The 18643-nt window shown below is 37.0% G+C and overlaps 1 protein-coding gene across 3 annotated transcripts in view; it reads left to right on the plus strand.

The window, feature by feature from the left end:
- HSDL2 (hydroxysteroid dehydrogenase like 2) overlaps positions 1 to 18643 on the plus strand; it is a 179342-nt gene that overhangs the window by 142179 nt on the left and 18520 nt on the right. The window contains exons 1-6 of one of the 3 annotated variants that reach the window (XM_043976811.1): positions 143 to 594; positions 5455 to 5618; positions 6510 to 6608; positions 9034 to 9148; positions 15718 to 15821; positions 18484 to 18582. In XM_043976811.1, the coding sequence (XP_043832746.1) occupies positions 578 to 594; positions 5455 to 5618; positions 6510 to 6608; positions 9034 to 9148; positions 15718 to 15821; positions 18484 to 18582 (598 nt within the window). In that variant the 5' untranslated portion in view covers positions 143 to 577. Of the gene's footprint in view, positions 1 to 142; positions 595 to 5454; positions 5619 to 6509; positions 6609 to 9033; positions 9149 to 15717; positions 15822 to 18483; positions 18583 to 18643 lie in introns of those variants that run through there. The other 2 variants (XM_043976810.1, XM_043976809.1) reach the window with 2 other exon arrangements.

Below are 18643 nucleotides of genomic sequence, written 5' to 3' on the forward strand. Positions count from 1 at the left end.
GCCAGAGAGGACGAGGGCTGCCTCGCGAGGCGCGCGCTAGCGGGCTGGCTGGCTGGGCCGGCCGGGCGCAGGGCCCACGGAGCCAGCCGTAGACCGCTGGGGGACGGATTGACGCATGCTCCTCCCCCTGGCCAAGAAGCGCGAGCCTGGGCTCGGTGGGGTGGCGCGCGGCGGGAGCGCGCCGCTCCCGCTGCTGCAGCAGATTTAACATCATCATCCCGGCTCTGCGAGTTTTGTGACCTTTGTACAGGGAAAGGCGGCCGCGGGACTTCTCCTTAAAGGTCACCCACTCTCACCTCCACCCTCCCCAAGTTTATCTCCTGTCACTCTTAACCCCGGGAGCCCCAAGCCGAGTTCCACTCGTACCGAGCTCCACAGCCCGACTCTTTGCCCTACTCTGGTCGCAGCAGCCGCCGCCGCCGCCGCCGCCGAAGCCGCCGCCGCCGCCGCCGCCGCTGCTGCAGCTTTTCTGTTGCCGCCACTTCCGCCTGAGCTGGAGAACCTGCTGCCGCTGCTCTCCAGGAGCCCTCCATCGGCCCCCCACTGCCCTGCGCCGCTCGCCAGTCCCACAGGAAGCATGTTGCCCAACACCGGGTAAGGAAGGGCCCGCGCTGTGCGGGAAGGCGGCGGCCGGAGCCCGGGCTCGGCGCAGACACAACACGAGACACGAAACACAGATATACACATCTGGCCTGAACACTCCAGACCACCCCCTCCCGTCCCTTTCCCCCTAATACGGGGCTGCGGGGGGGGGGGTCTTCTTACCAAGCCCCTGCCCCATCTGGAGGGACAAGGCCCCTCCCCCCCCAAAAAAGGGTTCTGTTTTTTTACAACCGTTTTTCCTCCAACCGGGAGGGACTTTTTACGAGCCCCCAGCAAATGAGAGGGACTTTTACAATCCCTCGCCCCCAGCCCCAAACGGAAGGGACTTTTAAAAGACTTCTATCCCACGGTAATAACTTTTACAGTCTCTGATCCCCCAAAGTGGCGTGACTTTTACCAAAAAATTCCCACTTTGATACATTTTTATATGTCCTGTTTTCCAGAGCGGAATTCTGTGCACAACTTTTTCTTCGCCCCAAACTTTAAACTGAAGTTACTTTTTAAATTAACTTGAGAGGTTCTCCCAGGAAATCCAGGAGCTAACTTCTTTTTTTAAGTGCTTGACCAGGTCGAAGGGGGCGGGGCTTAAGCATGGCTTGAAACTTTCAAAGCTGTAAAAGTTTAAATTCCAATTCAAAGGACAAACTTGGGCGCCCTCTCCCTTTTGGGAATTTTCAAGACCTTCTTGTCAGGATTCTTGGTGAATTTGGCTGGATACCCACTTTGCTTCTCTTCCCCTTTAGGAAAACTTTGTGAGATCTTTATTTAGGTGAAAGGTTACTATAACCACGCGGACATACACTCAGTTGTTCGTTATGATCTTTTTTTAATCAGATCTTTCTCCTCAATTCCAGAATGTCAGATTTAGAAAAGACCTCAGTGGCCAACTAGTCCAACCTACTAGATTCAATTATTCGATTCAATCCAATTATTCAATTCAGTTCTTGAATACTTAAAACAATTGTTTTCTTAAGTAGTTTTTAAAAAATTATGTATTACGAAACATTTAAGATTTAAATATTGTGCCCTGAGCTAAATGTTTGATGTGCTTACATTATTGTTAAGATAATGTAATTATGAGATACATTGTAAACATCTAGCTCTGATTTACTTTTTAATAGCTTATCCAAGTTCCATAAACATCCTTATTTTTAGCTTGAAGTTTTAATCATTTTCTGCCTGTGTTGATAATTAACCACTAACTCCTCTTGGAACATAGGAAAACATTATTTATATAGATTTGTTAATTTATTAGGTTTGTAGACTATAACAACTTGGAATACTTTTGAATGTTGTTTAAACTTTTTATTTGGTTGGGACCTGTGATTTCATTAGTGCAGGCAACTCTTCATCTGGAAACATTCTTTGTGAAAATTGGCAATACCACAAAACATCTGCAATTTATGGTGGATCCTGGAGCAGTGAAAGTTTGAGACTCACTAAACTATTATGTTTCAGGAGTAGTTCTTTGAACTCAGATCTTCCTAACCTCAAAGCCTGGCTCCACCCCCAACTATGTGAAACTGTCTCTCTTGCTAACTTTTAATTTTTATATTTCATTTTTAGGACTACTAATGACTGTTTTGAAATATTTAAAGTTTTAATAATAGTTTAATTTGAAAAGGTGGGGGAAGGGTGTGCTGGGAAGGATACAGGAAGTATATACATATATATATATACACACACATATATGTTGAGCATTTATAAGTTATTTAGGCATTATTTATATAGTAATTATATTTAACAAATTTGTCATAGAAATTATATAAATTGATATGTATTTTTTATTTATAAAACAGTTATTTAAGGAATTAAAATACTGAGTTATATGTATTAGAATATATCTAGGTATATCTAAATGTAATAATGTAGAAATTTTACATTACATATGTCATATATGTATCTTTCTGTATATTACATCTGTTTGATATATGTATAAAATATAATTATATATAACAAATAAAATAATTTTCTTTAAAAAAGAAAGCATGTAGAATACTCCACACACAAAAAGAAGAAAGTGCTATGAATTGAAGAATCTTGATTTCATATAGAATATTCTTTTTATGTTCTGCTCTATATATGGAAATCCCCTTGTTTTCATGTTTATGTTAAAAAAGAAAAAAAAGAAAGTGAACCACAAAGAGGAAAATGATTTTTGTAAAATTATGTGATTAAGGCAGTGCCAAACCTGTTATTGTCCTATCTAATATAGTTGTGGTGTTTTTTTTATTGAACTAAATGCTGTTTTAAATTATAGGGCTGTTCATAATCTGTTTCAAGATTGTTAAAAACCCTGTTACGGGGGCAGCTAGGTGGCGAAGTGGATAGAGCACCAGCCCTGGAGTCAGGAGTACCTGAGTTCAAATCCGGCCTTAGACACTTAACACTTACTAGCTGTGTGACCCTGGACAAGTCACTTAACCCCAATTGCCTCACTTAAAAAAAAAAAGTAGATTTTAAAGCCCTGTTAGAATCTCATTAACTTCTAATTTGGAAAAAAAAAACAAAACAAAGGTACTCTTCAGTCTATCCTACTCATCCATAATTATATTCATAATTCAAACAATAAAAATAGTATATTTGGGTTAAATTGTTAAGGAAGGGATATATTACTTTAATCTAATGGCCATCTACCTCAGGTCTACTTTGCACATGATTTGTGTATATCTCTTTGTACACAGCTTCCCCAAGCTCCTTGAGAACAGGGAGTTTTTGTAGCCCAATGCTTAGCACAGTGCCTAATACATTGTAAGTACTTAATATAAGTATGTTCATTGATTTAATTTTGAGTTGCATGGGCCTAGGAGCATAAATTATGGAGCAGTTAGGACATACACTTTGCCTGGCAAATTGGTACTGCATATCTATACATTTTTATTTTGACTTTTAATCTTATCTTAACAAAGAATTGATAAATTGTATTTAAAAGGTCGAGGTACTTCTACATTTCCTAGAACTACCGTAGAGGCTTTCGTCTTCTATAAACAAAAGCTAAATAAAAGTCATAATATTATTCATATGAATTGGGCCTATAAAAAGGTCCAATGTAATAAGGAATCTGCCCTATTTAGTATCAGTTAATTAGTAAATATTTTATTAAGTGACTACTATGTTCCAGGTGCTAAGTACTGGGGATACAAAAAAGGGCAAAATACAGTTCCTGCCCCAAGAAGCTCACAATCGAATAGGGGAGACAATATGCCAACAAATATATTCAAATAAGCTATATATAGGATAAATGGGAAGTAATTAACAGAGGAAAGGCGCCAGAATTAAGAGGGGTTGGGAAAAGCTTCATATAAAAAATGGGATTTTAGTTGGGACTTAAAGAGAAGCCAATAGGCAGTGTCCATGCATCTAAGACAACCTAAGAAAATCCCTGGAGCCACAGATTTCTGCTAATCTTAAGGGAAAGAGAACTATAGACCCTGTTCAATGTTGCATTTTCTTTATTAAAAAAAAAACATTTTTATTTTTAAAAAGTTTTAATAAGCTAAACAAGTGTTTATGCTTTCCCTTTTATTTATTTATTTTTGTTTGGTTGGTTGTTGGTTTTTTGGTTTGTTTTTATCATAAAAGTATTTTGTTATTTTCCAGTTACATGTGAAAATAGTTTTCAACATTTGTTTTCATAAGATTTTTAGTTTCAAGTTTTTCTCCCATCCTCCGTTCCCTCCCCCCTCCCCAAGACATAAAGCAATCTGATATAGGTTATATATGTACAATCACATTGAACACATTTCTGCATTAGTCATGTTGTGATAGAAGAATCAGAAGAAAAGGGAAAAACCTCGAAAAAGAGGAAAAACAACAAAAAAGTAGAAACAGTATGGTTCAATCTGCATTCAGAATCCACAGTCCTTTTTTTCTGGGTGTGGAGAGCATTTGGAATTGTCTTGGGTCACTGCACTGTTGAGAAGAGCCATATGCTTTTCCTTTAAAAAAGTAGTGGGGGGGGGGGGGGGAAAGTAGTCTAGTGGGGCAGTTAGGTGGTGCAGTGGATAAAGTAGCAGCCCTGGATTCAGGAGTACCTGAGTTCAAATCTGGCTTCAGACACTTGACACTTACTAGCTATGTGATCCTGGGCAAGTCACTTAACCCCCATTGCCCTGCTAAAAAACCCAAAAAACAAAACAAAAAAAAGTATTCTGATACTTTTGTTGCATTTATGCACATCATCTAACTCTAGGTTAGATGTTTCACTTCTCTGAGGACAGGAATATTGAGAATTTGGAGTTGAGAAAGTATGGAGGAGAGTAAACACATGAAACTCCTTTGATGAACCACTGAGCTGCTTTTATATCCTACATAGAATAATTCAGAACTCTTATAGAAACAGTTTAATAGACAGTTTTACAATGTAGAGACAGTTCAATAAATGACTTTCTCTTAAGTAATCTAAGAATATGTCACAATAGGAGCAATTGTTATCTAAGCAACCGCTATTTACCAGACAGAATATACCCAAGTGAAGACAGAATGTTAATTCACGAGTTAAAGTAATAACACTTTGAGTTGACACTTTAAGAAAATATTAAATAAACAAAACTCTGCTTTTATTTAGTTAAAATTTATTAATTTAATTCTTTTAAACATACTAAGTGTTAGGTCTATTATCAATTAGTCAATAAGCATTCAGTAAGCACCTGCTATGTAACAGTTACTTTTTTTCTCTTTTATTAACTCCATTGATTTTTAATTTCAATCAAAAATTTCTTAAGTATTATTTCTCTAAAATCCCAGAATTAGCTTGCAGTTTAGTGTATATTCTTATTTAAGTTGTAACATGCGTTTTATATAAGGATAACCAAATTCCTTTTATTAATCGATGTTTTTCTTCTGTTTCAGAAAATTAGCTGGATGTACTCTCTTTATCACTGGTGCAAGCCGTGGCATTGGCAAAGCAATTGCATTGAAAGCTGCAAAAGATGGGGCAAATATTGTTATTGCTGCAAAGACCACCCAGGCCCATCCCAAACTTCCAGGCACTATCTATACTGCTGCTGAAGAAAGTAAGTTTTATTATGGCAGTGGTCTTTTGGTGTAATGTCTTTAAAAAATGAACTGGGAAGCATCATCTTGAGAATTTACTCAAAGCCTTCCATAGAAATAATTAATCATATGATTTACTATTTGATTTATGTTTGGTAAAATCATTTTCCTCACAGCAACACCATCAAGTAGGTAGCCCCATTTGGCATATGAGAAAAGTCTTGGGCTTAGAAAGTTTAAGTGACTTACAGATATAGCTTCATTGTGTTTTCCATTATACCATCCTGTATTTCTATCACATTTGAAAAATGCTTTAAAAATTGTATCTAGTATTATATATTAAATTTATTATAATGATCAAGCTTGATCCTCAAAAGAGATCAAGAGAATGCACCCCCTGCCCCTTTTTTTGCAGAGGCAGGAGGCTATTGATGTGAAACACAGCACATACTGTTAGTTTCCGTTGATATGTTGGTCAGTTTTGCTGAACTACCTTTTTTTTTTTTTTAATTCTTTGTTAGAAGGGATAGCTCTTTGGGTGGGAAAGAGGTAGGAAATTTGGAAATAAAGATGATGTGTATCAAGAGATCAATAAAAAGTATTCATGAAAAAAGTCATGATCCCATCTGCTTAAAGATGGAGGCCTGAGGTTTTTTTTTCACTTTAACACCTTTCCAAGATATCACTCAGTTGAAGATGGGATTAATTTCTTTTCAAATTGCCTTTAGCTGACTTCTTTCTTTTCATTAAAGTAGGATTGGTTTTACTACTAATCCTCCTAGTCTAATCCTAGGAGAATATACCCCTTTTGTAAGATGAGGTCACTAGTAAAATTTTAAAGTCTACTTGGTGATATATTTTTTTTTCCCTAAGGAAAAAATATGAATCTTTTTCTTGTTTTTCCTTTCTAGTTGAAGCTGTTGGAGGAAAGGCCTTACCATGTGTTGTTGATGTGAGAGATGAACAACAAATCAGTGATGCAGTAGAGAAAGCTGTACAGAAGTTTGGAGGTAATTTCTTAATAACTTGTTAAATGTTGGCTTAACACTGGGATGTCATTAGACCTGAGCAGTTTCATCAGGGATCATATTGTTATAGGGCTTTTAAATTATAAATTTTGTAGCATCCCTAGACCTAGGTATAACTTTTCCTACCTATGGGACTGTTTCAGAAACCTTCATTTGTTTCCTGCTGCACACAGGGTAAATTTCAAACTCCTTAGCTTGGCATTCAGAGCTCTCCACAGTCCAGCCTTCCTTTCCGACACAAATCCTCTGCTTTTTTTGTTTCCTTGTTTGGTTTTTGTTGTTGTTGTTGTTGTTGTTGTTGTTGCTGCTGGGCAATGGGGGTTAAGTGATTTGCCCAGGGTCACACAGCTAGTAAGTGTTAAGTGGGGGAGGCCGGATTTAAATTCAGGTCCTCCTGAATCCAGGGCCAGTGCTTTATGCACTGCACCACCTAGCTGCCCCCAAATCCTCTGCTTTTTGAAACTGGTTTCCTCCCTAGTCCCTGAACACATGTTCTCCTCTCTTATCTCAGTGCCTTTCTGCCTGCCTGAAATGCCTACCTTTCTTTCCTCTGCATATTGAAGTAGCATCTCTTCTTCCAGGCTTAAATCCTACCCCTTCTCTAATCATCACTGACAGAATTGGTTTTTCACCTTCACTATTCTAAAGAATAATGATAATAATTCATATTTATACAGAGATTTCTTTGTAATAATTACTTATATTTATGGAGAACTTTCTTAATTCATTTATAGAAAGCTTACTTCACAGGGATGCCTGAAAATAGAAAGTTTGAAATAGTATTTTTCCCATTTCATATATGAGGAAATTTAGGTACAAAATGATTAACTAGTCCACCATTTCTGCTTTTGTTGTTGTTGTTCAGTCTTGTCAGTCAAACTCTTCCTGACCCTATTTGGGGTTTTCTTGGCAGACATACTGAATGGTTTGCCATTTCCTTCTCTAGTTCATTCTATAGATGAGGGAACTGAGGCAAACAGTTAAGTGATTAGCCCAAGGTCACACAGCTGGTCATTGTCTGAGGCTAGATTTAAACTCAGGAAGATCAGTCTTTTTGATTCCAGGCCTGGCACTCTACACTGTGCCACCTAGCTGCTCCAACCCCAAAACGTGAAACATACACTATTTCTGCTACACCATTTCAAATTCCTGTAGCGCTTACTTGGATCTTATTTTGTGCTGCATTATATTTAGGGTTTTTTTAATGTATTTACATCCCAACTATATTATAAGATCCTAGGAGGTAGGGACCATATCTTAAACTATATTTTACTCTCCCACAAGGCTTAATGGAGGCCTTGCACAAACTAGGTACTCAGTAATTTGGTAGAAGCAGTGATGACAAGGAGAGACACAGCTTTGGAGGTTAGGGAAAAGTGAATATGGAGCACGCCTCAGATCTGGGAACTCTTCCCATGGGTTCCATCTTGCTCATTTAGACAGTTGCTTCGGTGCCCTTTCCATGAATTAGTGAGAATGCCCAGGGAAGTAAACTAACATTTTAGGAACTAGACTGAGATACCAGATTCCTAATTGTAACACTGACCAAAAATAAAAATTCTACGTTTGAAAATTTAAGTTGGGTTATCTAGAAACAATAAAGATTAATACATTTGAATCCTACTTATATGGGAAGTATATTTTCAAAGAACATGGTAACTTCAAAATATGTACCGGGGGCATTAAGACTTTAGAAGATGGAGAGATTTAACGGAATTAATAGCCTCATTTTAAACCACTTCTCCAAATTAAAGATGTGGTTCGAGAGGGGTATAAAATGAGAGGTAGGAGGTTGGCATTTCTCTGTGTACTTCATAATTTTGTACGGTTGGGCCTGTATACCAATCTTTATAGCATCATTTTGCCCCATGTAAGGAAGCAGCTATGTCCTTTCAGAATATGAGACCCAGAAGTGAAAGAAGCTTCAACATTCCAGTCAGTAACATCAGCTAGCAAGTAAATCCTTCACTTACAATTGGTAATCCAAGAGAGAGGAGAGCATTGTACACTCGTGTAGAGGGTGGGTGCCTGCATTGGGTACCACAGTGGAGATCTGTGGATACCAAGAAAGCAGCATGAAGATACATGGAAGTGTGTTGGGGATCAGTGGGTAAGAGGAGGTGGGAGGTAGGAGGAGGTCAAGGAAAAAACTAGGCCTACCTAGGACTTTTGTGGTTCTATTCCTTTGAAAATCAGTTCGGTGCAGCTTTAGTTCAACATTAGCTTACTTACCTTACTATATCAATATGTAATGTGCTCTGTAAGTTAGAGCACTGGTCATACATGTGTGAATGTGGTTAACTTGAACCCATGTGACTAAGGGTCCAACTAAGAGTAATAGATTTATATATATTATTCACAGATGAAGTTTAAAGCATTAAAATGAGATGTTTTATTTTTAAAATAGGAATTGACGTTTTGGTAAACAATGCTAGTGCCATCAGCTTGACCAACACACTGGAAACACCTACAAAGAGAGTAGATTTGATGATGAGTGTCAACACCAGAGGAACCTATCTTACGTAAGTAGGGAGAGGAGAGGTGGTAAAACTCTCCTAGTATTTTCTTGGAGGAAATGTTTATATTACACTGCTTTTAAACCTGATTTAAACCTGTGTCAAATCTATTCATTTCTGTCACCTGTCATATCTAATGAAAGCTTAAACACTATGCTGAAAATGAATGGTAGAAGTTCCTTTTGTAGACTTGCTGAGATAGTCTGTGCTCTCTTATTCTAAAGGAATAGGTGTATCAAAGGTTCCTGGGCTTCTGAGTAAAACTTCTAGTTATAGTCACCTTTATATCATTCTATATACATGGATGACGTTGGTGATTATTAGTATAAAACTTTCAATCTTAGTCTGATTCCTTTTGGCTACCTATTGTGATTTTGGCCATTTTGTCCTGCCAGTAATGGAACAGCACATGCTTAGGGAATGCAGATAGCAGAAGCAAAACGTAACTAGGAAGGTCAGTCTGATGAGGGAGTGAGGAGGGAAATGCTTTCCAAAACCAAATATAAATGATTTGAGAATTATTCATCAGTTGAATTTGCCAAACCACTGCTTTGTTAGCACACAGAGTTGACTTATTGTACATATCACTCTTTATCTTCTCTATTCTGAAAGGGACTCAGCTGATGGTGTTTGTGTATATAGAGCAATTGCATGTATTTGCATAATAGGTCTGACCACACTTAATATATTTACAAAATCTTTAATATAAAAATTATATCTGAAGCTTGTTCAGAGGACCTATATTTTCATTTGTTTTGCCTATATGATCAACACATATATTTTGTCGACATTGAACTTTGCATCTCTAGGGCTTCATGCCAGTCTATTCAGTGTTGACATTGATAGTACTTGTCATCAGCATGTCACTGATATACTTCATGTATAAATAGTATAATAATATTGCCTTCCTTTAGTTTGACACATGACTTGTACTTTGACCCCTCAATGTCATAAGACTCCTAATATATTACTTCTGTTAGCTGCATTGTGGTAAATTTCGCTTCAGCGCCTGGGATGGGGCTGCCACAATCCAAAGCCTTCACACTGGAAACTTTGTTTTACAATTACATGCTTAGGTTAGCATGTGGAATTGCCAGGAATCTTGTCCAGAAAGAAACTGAAACACTGGTGAAGAAGTCGACTTGACACCTTGATTCATTGAACTCCATCTAATTCATTTGTTACTGCATAGGGTCACACAGCTAGTAAGTGTTAAGTGTCTGAGGCCAGATTTGAACTCAGGTACTCCTGACTCCAGGACCGGTGCTCTATCCACTGCACCACCTAGCTGCCCTGGTCTTTGAGGTTTTAAGCCTAATAGTGGTATTGCTGTGTCAAATACCTTGAACAGTTTAGTAACTTTTGGGGCATATTTCAGAATAGCTAGACCAGTTCACAACTACAATCCTGAATTAATTAATGTAGCATATATACATTTAAACTGTGTTTATGTTAGTGGTCGTATCATTCAACAAAGCATTCCTTGTGATAGAGTTCACATTTTGATTATATCTGATATTTGGAATTAAAGGTGTGCAAGTCTGGGGCAGCTAGGTGGCGCAGTGGATAGAGCACCGGCCCTGGATTCAGGAGGACCTGAGTTCAAAGCCAGCCTCAGACACTTAACACTTACTAGCTGTGTGACCCTGGGCAAGTCACTTAACCCCAATTGCCTCACTTAAAAAAAAAAATGGTGTGCAAGTCTGTTGTCATTGGGGAAAAGCTTGTGTGTGTGTGTGTGTGTGTGTGTGTGTGTGTGTGTGTGTGTGTGTCCATCATGGTGGATCAAGTCCATTAGCACTATTTCTTCACCAGCTATATTCTCATCTCTAGGTGCAGCAAAAACAGCATCATAGGCTGCTTGGTCCATCTTAGTGATAGCACTAATATATTAGAGAGAAAATTAAATTTTAAAAATACAAAATTCCTTGACAACACAACAGTATAGGATGTCAGTGTGTATTCTTCCTCAGTCTTTGGCTAAAAAAATGACACATTATTTGGGAGAATACTACATGTACTAATTCCTTTTTAAAAAATTTTATTTTATTATTTTCCAGTTACATATTACATATAAGAATAGTTTTCAACATTTGTTTACATTTTTAGTTCCAAATTTTTCTTTTCTCCCCCCTCCCTTCCCTCCCTCTTCCCCAAGATGGAAAGCAGTCTGATATAGGTTGTTTGGGGTTTTGGTTTTTTTTTTTAATTTTCTTGTTTTTTTAGTGAGGCAATTGGGGTTAAGTGACTTGCCCAGGGTCACACAGCTAGTAAGTGTTAAGTGTCTGAGGCCAAATTTGAACTCAGGTCCTCCTGACTCCAGGGCTGGTACTCTATCCACTGCGCCACCTAGCTGCCCCCTGATATAGGTTGTATATGTACAATCACATCAAACATATTTCTACATTAATCATCTTGTGAAAGAAGAATCAGAGCACAAAGGAAAAACCTCAAACAAAAAAAACAGTCCAAAAATAGAAACAGTATGATTCAATCTGCATTCATAATCCACAGTTCTTTTTTCTGGATGTTGAGAATATTTTCTATCACAAGTTCTTTGAAACTGTTTTGGATCGTTGCACTGCTGAGAAGAGCCAAGTCTATCCCCATTGTTCATCACACAATGTTGCTGTTACTGTGTACAATGTTCTCCTGGTTCTCCTCCTCTCTGTACTAATTCTTTAAAAAATTCCTTAACTTCTACTGTTATCCTTTGTCTTTTCCATCCCCTTCATTTAAAAACTCTTTCTACCCCGGTTCCTACCCAGCAAGCCATTACTTGTTACAAAGAATGAAAAAGGAAGAGGGGAAAGGTAACTAACCCATCCGCTAAGCCTAATCTTAGATGGGATATTACGTCCTGACTGGGTACCAGATTAGGGAGTGCTCGCTGAGCACTTAATTGGATAGTGACAGCAGTGGCATATGGCATGGCAGTAACTTTCGCTCTACTCAAACAAATTAGTTTTTATTTTCCTAAAGTTCTTGCTTTCCATGATAACGTGTACTCAGAGAAGGGAAATGACTCTCAAGATCACATAGTTAATGAGTGTCAGAAGAGGAGCAAACAGGTCATCTTTTTTGATGCCAAACCCAATACTTTATGCTATACCCCATTGCCTCTCTAAAATGGTGAGGAAAGATCAATAGGTTACTTACTATCTTTTGGATTGGGGGTTTACTGTAATAAATTTAGCTTATAATTATCCATACTTAAATGGGAGTCATCCCACCAACATTACTGAATCCAGGAGGTATCTTCTCCATGGGATTCCATGTTAGGAAAAGGTGCACCCCCTTCCCTTCCTTTGCCTATCAGGAAGAACAGCCCTTTGGTTTGTGGATGGAGGGACATGGGGTTGTACACCTTCCTTGATGCACATTACAGCTTGTTTAGCCCTTTCAGAGGGTACATCATTACTTTTGCCATCTTCACATCTGGCTTCTCTGTTGTGAAAGAAGCTAGCTTTGAAAATAAGTGTCGTGTGCATTTGGCAGTTGCACTGTCAGTTGGCTTGGGAGTTCAGTCTTTGCGCAGAAGGAGGAAACAAAGAGAGAAGGAATCTCTTCTCAACTTTTAACTCCAGAAACAATAGATTCTCAGATATGTAAAAGCCCATATATGGTTATATATTTTGAAGATGGAGGAAATATAAAGTCCTCCATTTTCATCTTGTTTTTATTTTTATTATTCCAAGAGTTGCTGTTATCCTTCACTTGGTTTGAGTCCCTGGTGTTTAGATTTTTAAATGTATGCTTTCCCTCACACACATGGTATCTTTAGTTCCTCTCATTTTTTATGAAAATCTTATTATTACAAAGTAGCATAGATTCTATTTTTCTTTATATAAGTTAAATTTAGCATTAGTATAAAGAATAATGCTTATTATTCTCATGGTAATGCAAAAGAAAATGTAGTTGTGAAAAATGCACCTGGTCTAGTGGAGGTGGGGTGAGGGATATATTGTTTGACAAATCAAAAGGAAGCCTATTTTTCTGTTGTAAATCAAATGAGTTCTTTTCTTTATGAACATGAAAATATGATCATGCAGCCTGAGTTAGAGTTCTTTTCCAACCAGATGATGTTTTGAAGTTCACTTTCTCTCTTTAAATAAAAAAGCAGTCATGATTGCTTTCTACCCAGTGCAACTGAAGCATACTTGAAAATCATACATATTGTACACATAAAAGCCTGCGCTTGCAATAGAGAGTTTGAGTCTTGATAGTATAAAAAAAAATAACCAACTGACAAAGGATTTTATGCTTTTAGGAAAAGGAACAGATGCTCATTTGAAAATAGAAGTGGTCTAGATCAAAGGCATGGAAATAATTGATTGTAAAATGTAAGAACCAATGTGAGAGAGGTTTAATGTGGCTTAATTTTTAAAAATTGAACCTAATTCTATGAATAAATTGTCTTTCCCTAGGTAGTGAATTAACTCTTTCAGTGCAGTGGTATTTATTTTGTAAATTGTAGCTCTAGCATAGTATGATTGCTACACACTGTTGAGATGAAAGAATTCACCATAACTTAAAATGTAGGAGGAGACATATTTTTGGACATGGCCAGTGTAGGAATTTGTTTTGCTTGACAATATATATTTGTTATGAGGGTTTGCTTTTTTTTTATTGTTCAGTAGTATTATGGAACATTATAAAATATTTTCTTTTAAGATATTTCATAGGATCATAGATTATCTAGTCCAAATCTATTCATTTTAGGGATGAGGAAACAGGGGCAGGGAGGGGAAGTAATTTACCCAAGGTCACACTGATAAGTAATAAAATCAAAATTCAAACTCAGGTCTTCTGACTCCAGATCTGATACACTTTTCATTACATGATACATTTTTGTTGAAGCCATGTAGTATATAGGAAAACATATTTACCTTATAACCTTACAGACTCAAAGAATCATAAACCGGAATAAGATTTTACAAATGATATAGTAGATTCATCTCAGGTGGTTGGGGAGGTAGAAGGGGCGGGACATGAGGAGACTTACATAATGTGCCTCAGGCCATATGGCTACTTAGTGCTAGAACCATGAGAAGAACCCAGATCTGTGGCTTATTGAATCACACCATGTGGTGTTATATTGTTATATTTGACTGCTTCTTTCTAGATGTGTAATCTAGGGTAAGTCACAGGTTGTGTTCCCTTATCAGTAAAGCATTGTTGATGACCTTTGTCATCACCTTTGACCTTCTGCCATGGGGATAATATGAAAATCAAACAAGGTAATCTGTGAAAGCTCTTTGTAACCATAACATGCTATATAAATGTAAGCTGTTACTGATGATCATTATGATGTTTCTGGAAACTTTTATCCTGGATAACAAATATATATGCTATGGATTTCTTCCCCTTGAATGGTATATAAAGCTTTTAGAGGAGTTAGGTTTTTGATATGTGTGAAAATATTCAAGGGAAAAAAGATTATTTTGTTGTTTTTGAAAAGCAACAAACCAGATTTATAGTGTTTAGCAAGTTAAAATCAGTGATATGATTAGGTTTGAAAAGAGTATGCCCAATATTAGATTTTCAGCACAAGTGTGGGCATGTTGCTAGACCACTAGTTAGAGGTGGTAATAAATTCCTACTTCTACCTCTGCCCTAGAATAAAAACATAAATAGTAGTTTACTCTCACTGGCATAGTCCAGTTCTGAGTATATCTACTGTTATCTTCTTTTTTCTTTTAAGTTGTATTTTATTTTTTCCAATTCCATGTAAAGACAATTTTTAATGTTCTTTTTTTTACATTGATTTATAAAAACTTTGCGTTCTAAATTTTCTTCCTCCCTCCCTCATCAACCCTCCCTATGAAATCAAGCAATTCAGTATGAGTCATACATGTGCAGTTATGCAAAACATCATCAGGTTGTGAAAGAAAATAAACAAAATAACTTTATAAAGATGAGCTAACAAAACTGTACTTATGTCTGTATTCAGATACCATCCATTCTTCCTCTGTTGATGGTTTGCATTTTTCATAAGTCCTTAAACATTCTTTATTTAAATAAAATTTTGAGTTCCAAATTTTCTCCCTCCGTTGTCCCCCTACTTCCTTCCTCTCCTTCTTCCCTAAGATGGCAAGCGATTTGATATAGGTTATACATGTGCAATCATGTAAATCATATTTCTATGTTAGTCATGTTGTGAAAGAAGAAACAGAACAAAAGGAAAAAACTGCAAAATAAAAGTGAAAATAGTATGTTTTGATCTGCATTCAGACTCTATTAGTTCTTTTTCTAGATGTGGGTTGCATTTTCCATCAGGAGTCTTCTGGAATGGTCTTGGATTCTACTGTTATCTTTAAAATATAACCTAGTTGGGGAAGCTACGTGTCACAGTGGGTTAAAGCACCGGCCCTGGATTCAGGAGGACCTGAGTTCAAATGTGACCTCAGACACTTGACACTTACTACCTATGTGACCCTGGGCAAGTCACTTAACTCTCATTGCCCGCAAAAAATAAATAAATAAAAGTATAACCTAGCCAAAAATATCATTTTATATATAGAGAGAAGTGTTTAAAAGACTGCTAACTTTTATTTTTTTGCTTTTGTTTACAGATCAAAAGCATGCATTCCTTATTTGAAAAAGAGTAAAATTGCTCACATCCTAAACCTCAGCCCACCATTAAACCTGAATCCAATCTGGTTCAAACAACACTGTGGTAAGTGTTAGAGAAAATAAATCTGATTGTCCCTGTTGGTTAATTTATTAAGCTTTTTGTTTTGTTTTGTTTTTTTGGGGTTTTTTGCAGGGCAATGAGGGTTAAGTGACTTGCTCAGGGTCACACAGCTAGTTAAGTGTCAAGTGTCTGAGGCTGGATTTGAACTCGGGTCCTCCTGAATCCAAGGCCAGTGCTTTATCTACTGCGCCATCTAGCTGCCCTAATTTATTAAGCTTTTGAATGACATTATTGAACCTAAATTAACTTCTATATAAAACTTATGATTGAATTATTTAAATCTATAGAATGGATATAGGTTTGGGAAGTGAATATCTTCATTAAGAAGAATTGTGGGGAGCAGCTAGGTGGCATAGTGGATAAACTATTTGTCCGGGATTCAGGAGGAACTGAGTTCAAATTTGGCCTCAGATACTCGACACTTAACAGCTGTGTGGCCCTGGGCAAGTCACTTAACCCTCATTGCCCCACCAAAAAAAAAAAGAAGAATTGTGCCTTACTTGTAGTTCTTAAAAGCAAACTCCAGGAGGAAAAGGGGCTTAAAAAACTTGATAATTCTAGATGTCAGCTTTTGCAGTGGCTCTCCCCATCTCTGGAATGCTCATGAAGTCTTTCTAGGTACCTCCTTCCTTCTAGTGCTTTCTCCTCCAATCTGCTTTCCATGTGTTTTCACTTTTGTCTTAGTATGCTTAGTACCTGGCACATAGCAAGTACTTGATAAATAGTAGATTGATTGAGACAGGCAAAGGAGGCATAACTCAAAAGAAATGATGTGAAATCAAGAAACACATACTGGCTCTATTCTGGAGGAAAGCTTCATTCCAGTCTGAGGTTCAGAGAAGAAAAACTAATCATTTCTGTCTCTAGTTCCTAGCCAAACTGCCTGGGTACCCTGTTATCCCACTGAGTTAGAAAAGATAAACCATTATTTCATTGAGTTGGCTAAACATTCTCAACCTGACCAAATGAAATAGGATTACCTTTAATTGTCAATTTTATTAACTAGGGTGACTATTTTTTAATTCCTTGATTATGAATTGGTTTCCTTTATATAAAGGTGACAGATTCCACCCTTGAAATAAAAGTGATGACCTTAAAAAAAGTGTTGGCCTTAGTATGAATAAGGGGAACTTTTCTTCTTCCCCTACTGTTGTATCTTCCTCCTACTTCTGCCTTCTAAACTCATTCCTTCAGATCTATACCTTTGATACAACATATTAACATATGATTTCATAAGAATGCATAATTACTGTGGTAGTATCACCATGCTTGTGCATAGTAATCCTTGTGATCCTTATTTGATTTCAACTTATATCTTTCTTTTTTTAATTTTAATTTTTCCCAATTACCTTTGTTTTTTACAATTTTTAGTTCCAAATTATCTCCCACCCTCTGTCCACAACCTCCTCATTGAGAAGACAAGCAATTTGATAAGGTTATACATCTGCTGTCATAAAACATAAGAAAATAGACAAAAAAAACAAAAACTAAGAACAGTAAAAAAAGTTTTTTAAAAATTGCTTTGATCTGCATTCAGATTTCATCACTTCTTTCTCTGGAGGTGGATAGAATTTCTCATCGTGGGTCCTTCAGAATTTTCTTGGATCTTTGTATTACTGAGACTAGCTAAGTCATTTACAGTTGATCATTGTGCAATATTGCTGTTACTGTGTATGATGTTCTCCTGGTTCTGCTCACTTCACTTCATCAGTTCATTTCAGTTTTTTCAGGTTTTTCTGAAAGCATCCTCCTTATCATTTTTTATAGCACAACGGTATTCATCATGCTATATTTCTATCAGGGTATGAATCTCTAAAGTTATAAAGGTCAAAATCATTTAGATCATAGATTGATTGGAGTGAACAGATTAGAAAGTATTTTCTTAGCCACAGTTTTCCCTAGAATAAACTATCTTAATTTCTTTATTTAAAATTGTATAGCAAGAGGCAGCATGACATAGAGCAGGGCTTCTTAAACTCTTTCTACTCGTGACTCTTTTCACCTGAGAAATTTTTATGTGACCTGGGCACATAGGTATATAAAATAGGTATACAAATCAAACATTTACTGCCAAATTTTTTGCAACCCCCAGATTCATTTACAAGACTCCATATGGGGTTACATCTCACAGCTTAATAAGCTTTGGCATAGAGGATAGAAACCTGGTCTCCGAGTAAGAAAGACTTGGGTTCAGGTACTGTCTCTGACACATGCTGGTCCTCTGACTCTGGGTAAGTCCCTTAACCTCTCAGTGCCTCCAAACAATTCCCTAAAACTAGAAATTGCAGAGCATATGCCAATCTACATTGATGGGACTTTTTCCAGGGGAGATTTTACACTGAAATTGAAATATGTGGTCTTTAATGTAGCCTATAGAAAAGGATGAGAAAAAATAAATTTTTTACAATCCCTTTTAAATTATTCTTTAGAATGTTTCAGCCCAACTAGTAATAAATAAAGCCTTCTCTGAAAAAAGTGTTATTTTAAAATAATCTATTTTTACTTCCAACTCTTATTTTGTACTATTTGTGTTCTTCAAAAGCCTAAACAGACAGATGTGTCTTAGAAAAGGACCAATGTAAGGAAATTATTATATGAACCCTATGGATCGACTATCTTAAACCTTGCTTTTGTTTGTTTTCAGCTTATACTATTGCTAAATATGGTATGTCTATGTGTGTACTTGGAATGGCAGAAGAATTTAAAGGAGAAATTGCTGTCAATGCTTTGTGGCCTAAAACAGGTGTGTTCAATTTTTTAAATTCAATTTTTGGTCAATTCTGAGACATTTTTATTCTCAATAG

This window comes from Dromiciops gliroides, chromosome 1 (assembly GCF_019393635.1).
Source record: "Dromiciops gliroides isolate mDroGli1 chromosome 1, mDroGli1.pri, whole genome shotgun sequence".
Lineage (NCBI taxonomy): Eukaryota > Metazoa > Chordata > Mammalia > Microbiotheria > Microbiotheriidae > Dromiciops > Dromiciops gliroides.